This window comes from Nycticebus coucang, chromosome 8 (genome assembly GCF_027406575.1).
Source record: "Nycticebus coucang isolate mNycCou1 chromosome 8, mNycCou1.pri, whole genome shotgun sequence".
NCBI lineage: Eukaryota > Metazoa > Chordata > Mammalia > Primates > Lorisidae > Nycticebus > Nycticebus coucang.
Window position 1 is genome coordinate 57363519 of NC_069787.1, and position 3007 is coordinate 57366525.

At 37.5% G+C, this 3007-nt stretch overlaps 1 protein-coding gene across 1 annotated transcript; it reads right to left on the reverse strand.

Moving 5' to 3' along the window:
* Positions 1–2006: 2006 nt before the first annotated feature.
* Positions 2007–2405, reverse strand: LOC128592061 (EF-hand calcium-binding domain-containing protein 10-like). Its single transcript, XM_053599893.1, has one exon. The coding sequence runs from the start codon at positions 2403–2405 to the stop codon at positions 2007–2009; it is 399 nt and encodes a 132-aa protein (XP_053455868.1).
* Between the last annotated feature and the right edge of the window lie 602 nt (positions 2406–3007).

A 3007-nucleotide genomic window follows, 5' to 3' on the forward strand; every position in this document is an offset into this window, starting at 1 on the left:
TTGCCCTCCATGATGTTTGCCAGAATCCCTCTTCTGGTTGTGTTTATTTTCTTTTTCCTTGTTAAAGTAATACCATATACTTTTCTGCCTTGTTATTCTCATTCTCACGTTAGGCCTCAATTTTTTTCTGTCTAGCTCAGCATTGACGCTGGCTCACTTTTCAGGAAAACAAATTGTTTCAATACGAATATGAAGATTTTAGAAAAAGCCCCTGGAATACTGCTTGTTGTCAGGAAAAGGATTCCAGTATGCAGCTGTGGCTTTCAAGCTTTCAAAAATCTTCACGTTTATGTAGCACTCCTGACAGGCACACGTGAGATCTCTGAAGCAGTCGAGCTTTCAGAGGGGCTGTATAGCATGATGATTATGATGCAGACCCTGTACCCAGACTACCTGGGTTTAACTCTAAATTAATCTGCAGTTAATTAATTCCGTGTGGGATGTTGGAACCCATGAAATTATATGCACTTCAGTTTTGTCATCTGTAAAATGGGAATGATGTTATTAGCTATTTTATAGGGTTGCTGTGAGGACTAAATGAGTTATGATCTCCAGAATCCAACTACTTAGCACCTCCACTACTACCTACCAATGGTAGTAATCATTTCTTTATGGATTACAGTCTCCTGATTAGTCTCTCTTTGCCCTGCCACACAGCTTTATCCTTTTATAATGTAAATCAAACGTAATGCCACTATTCTGCTCACCACCTGCAAAAGCTCCCCCTCTCACTTGCTGGGGAGACAAAGTCTTCAGAATGGCCTGGAAGACCCTACATGCCCATGACCTCTCTGACTTTGTGTCCCATGAGCCTTCCCTTTCTTCACCTTGTTCGAGCCACACTGGCCTTCTTGCCATCTTTGAACACACGAGGTGTTCTACTTTAGAGAATTTGATCTGCTGTTCCTTCTGTTCCTTCTGAAGAAGGAAGAATGTTCCTTCTTCAGACATCTTCGTGGTTCACTCCATCAACCCATCCCTGCCTTTTTGGACAACTTTATTGAGATAGAATTTATATACCATAAAATTCCCTTGTTTTATGGCTGGGTATGGTGACTCCCATCTGTAATCCTGGCACTTTGGGAGGCAAAGGCAGGAGGATCACTTGAGGCCAATAAAATAAATCACCCATTCCGAATACACAGAATCCAACTACTGTGGATTACACTGGATTTTAGTATATTTACAGAGTTGTACAACTATCACCCCAATCAATTTTAGAATATTTTAATCACCTCATAAAGAAATCCTGTACACTTTAGCTATCACTCTTCAATCCACCTATCCCTACTGGCACTTAGCATGTTTTCAAGGTTTACTCATGTAGTATATATTCATTTCTTTTATGACTGAATAATATTCTGTTATAAGGATCTCTGTCACATTTTGTATATCCATTCATCACTTGAATTTTTTATTTTTTGGCTATTGTGAATAATGCTGCTATGCACATTGGGTACAGGTCTTTGCATGAACATATAGTTTCAGTTGTACCTAGTGGTGGAATTGCAGGGTGATTCTAGGTTTAATCTTTTGAGGAACTGCCAGGTTGATTCCAGAGTGGCTATACTATTTTACATTCCCATCACCAATTTCTCCACATCTTCTCCCACACTTACTGTCTGACATTTTAATTCTAGTGGGTGTAAAGTGGTATCTCATATGAATTCAATGTTGAGCATCTTTCCATGTGCTTATTTGCCATTTGTATACCTCCTAGGGAGAAATATCTATTCAAATCCTTTGCCTATTTTTAATTCTGTGATTTTTTATTCTTATTGAGTTGTTAAGAATTCTTCACACATTCTGGAAACAAGACCCTCATCAGATATAGGAATTGCAAATATTTTTATGTGTTGTCTTTTTATTTTCTTGACGGAGTCCTTTAAAATGCAAAATGTTTTAATTTTGATGAAGTCCAATTTAATGTTTTATCTTATTACTTGAGCTTTTGTGTCTTTTTTTTAACTTTATGGAATCATTTTTATCTTGGATATATGGTATTATTAAAATGCCGACCATATGTCCTGAGTCCTCTTGTTCACTTCATCCCTGAATTTATCCAAACTTGTTCCACGTCCATCATCTTTTAAATCTTCATCTACAGTACAAAGACCCAGCATTTGAAGAGCTTCTTTATATTGCACAAATGATATGATGCCTCTTTTGGAAGGGTCCATCATCTTAAACATAGCTACGATGTTAGAGTTATCCATAAACAAAGGCAAGGCTACACCTGTTATTTTGGCAATTCTCAGACGTTCCAATAGAGATATTAAATATTCTCTTGGTTTTTCAGGCCGGAAAAAGAGAAGGACGCTGGTGAGATAGTTCAGCAGCTCTGGGATCCGATGTTTTTCCAAGTACTGCCGGGCTTGGCTCTTGTGGCTGCTGCCTGGTTCCATGGCTGGGCGTCCGGCCGTTGCTGAGCTTTTGTGTCTTATCTTAAAAAATCATTACCTAACTCAAGTTTATGAAGACTTCCACCTATGTTTTATTCTAAGTATTTTGTAGTTTTAGTTCTTACATGCAGATGTAAGATTTATTTTCATTTTTGTTTATGATATGAGGTAGAGGTCCAAATTTACCTTTTTTCATGTGAATTTCCAGTGGCCCCAGTACCATTTGTTGAAAAGGTGATTTTTCTCCCTATTGAATTATTTTGACACCTTTGTCAAAAATTAGTTAAACCATAAGTGTAAGAGCTTATTTCTGGACTCAGTTCTAATCTGTTGATTTATATATCTATTCTTTTGCCACACTGCCTTGATTACTGTAGTGTTATAGTAAGTATGAATGCTCCATGTTTGCCCTTTGTCAAGATTGTTTTTGCTACTCGGGAACTTTTTTACTACTTTTGAGGAACTGCCAGGTTGTTTTCAGAGTGGCTATACATTTTTACATTCCCATCAGCAACACAGGAAGGTTCATTGCCATATACATTTTAGTAACAACTTGTTAAGTTTTGTAAAAAGCCAGCTGTGATTTTGATAGGGATTGTGCTGAA

Coding starts and splice junctions, on each gene's coding strand:
- LOC128592061 (XM_053599893.1), bottom strand. CDS start 2,405: ATGGAACCAGGCAGCAGCCACAAGAGCCAAGCCCGGCAGTACTTGGAA.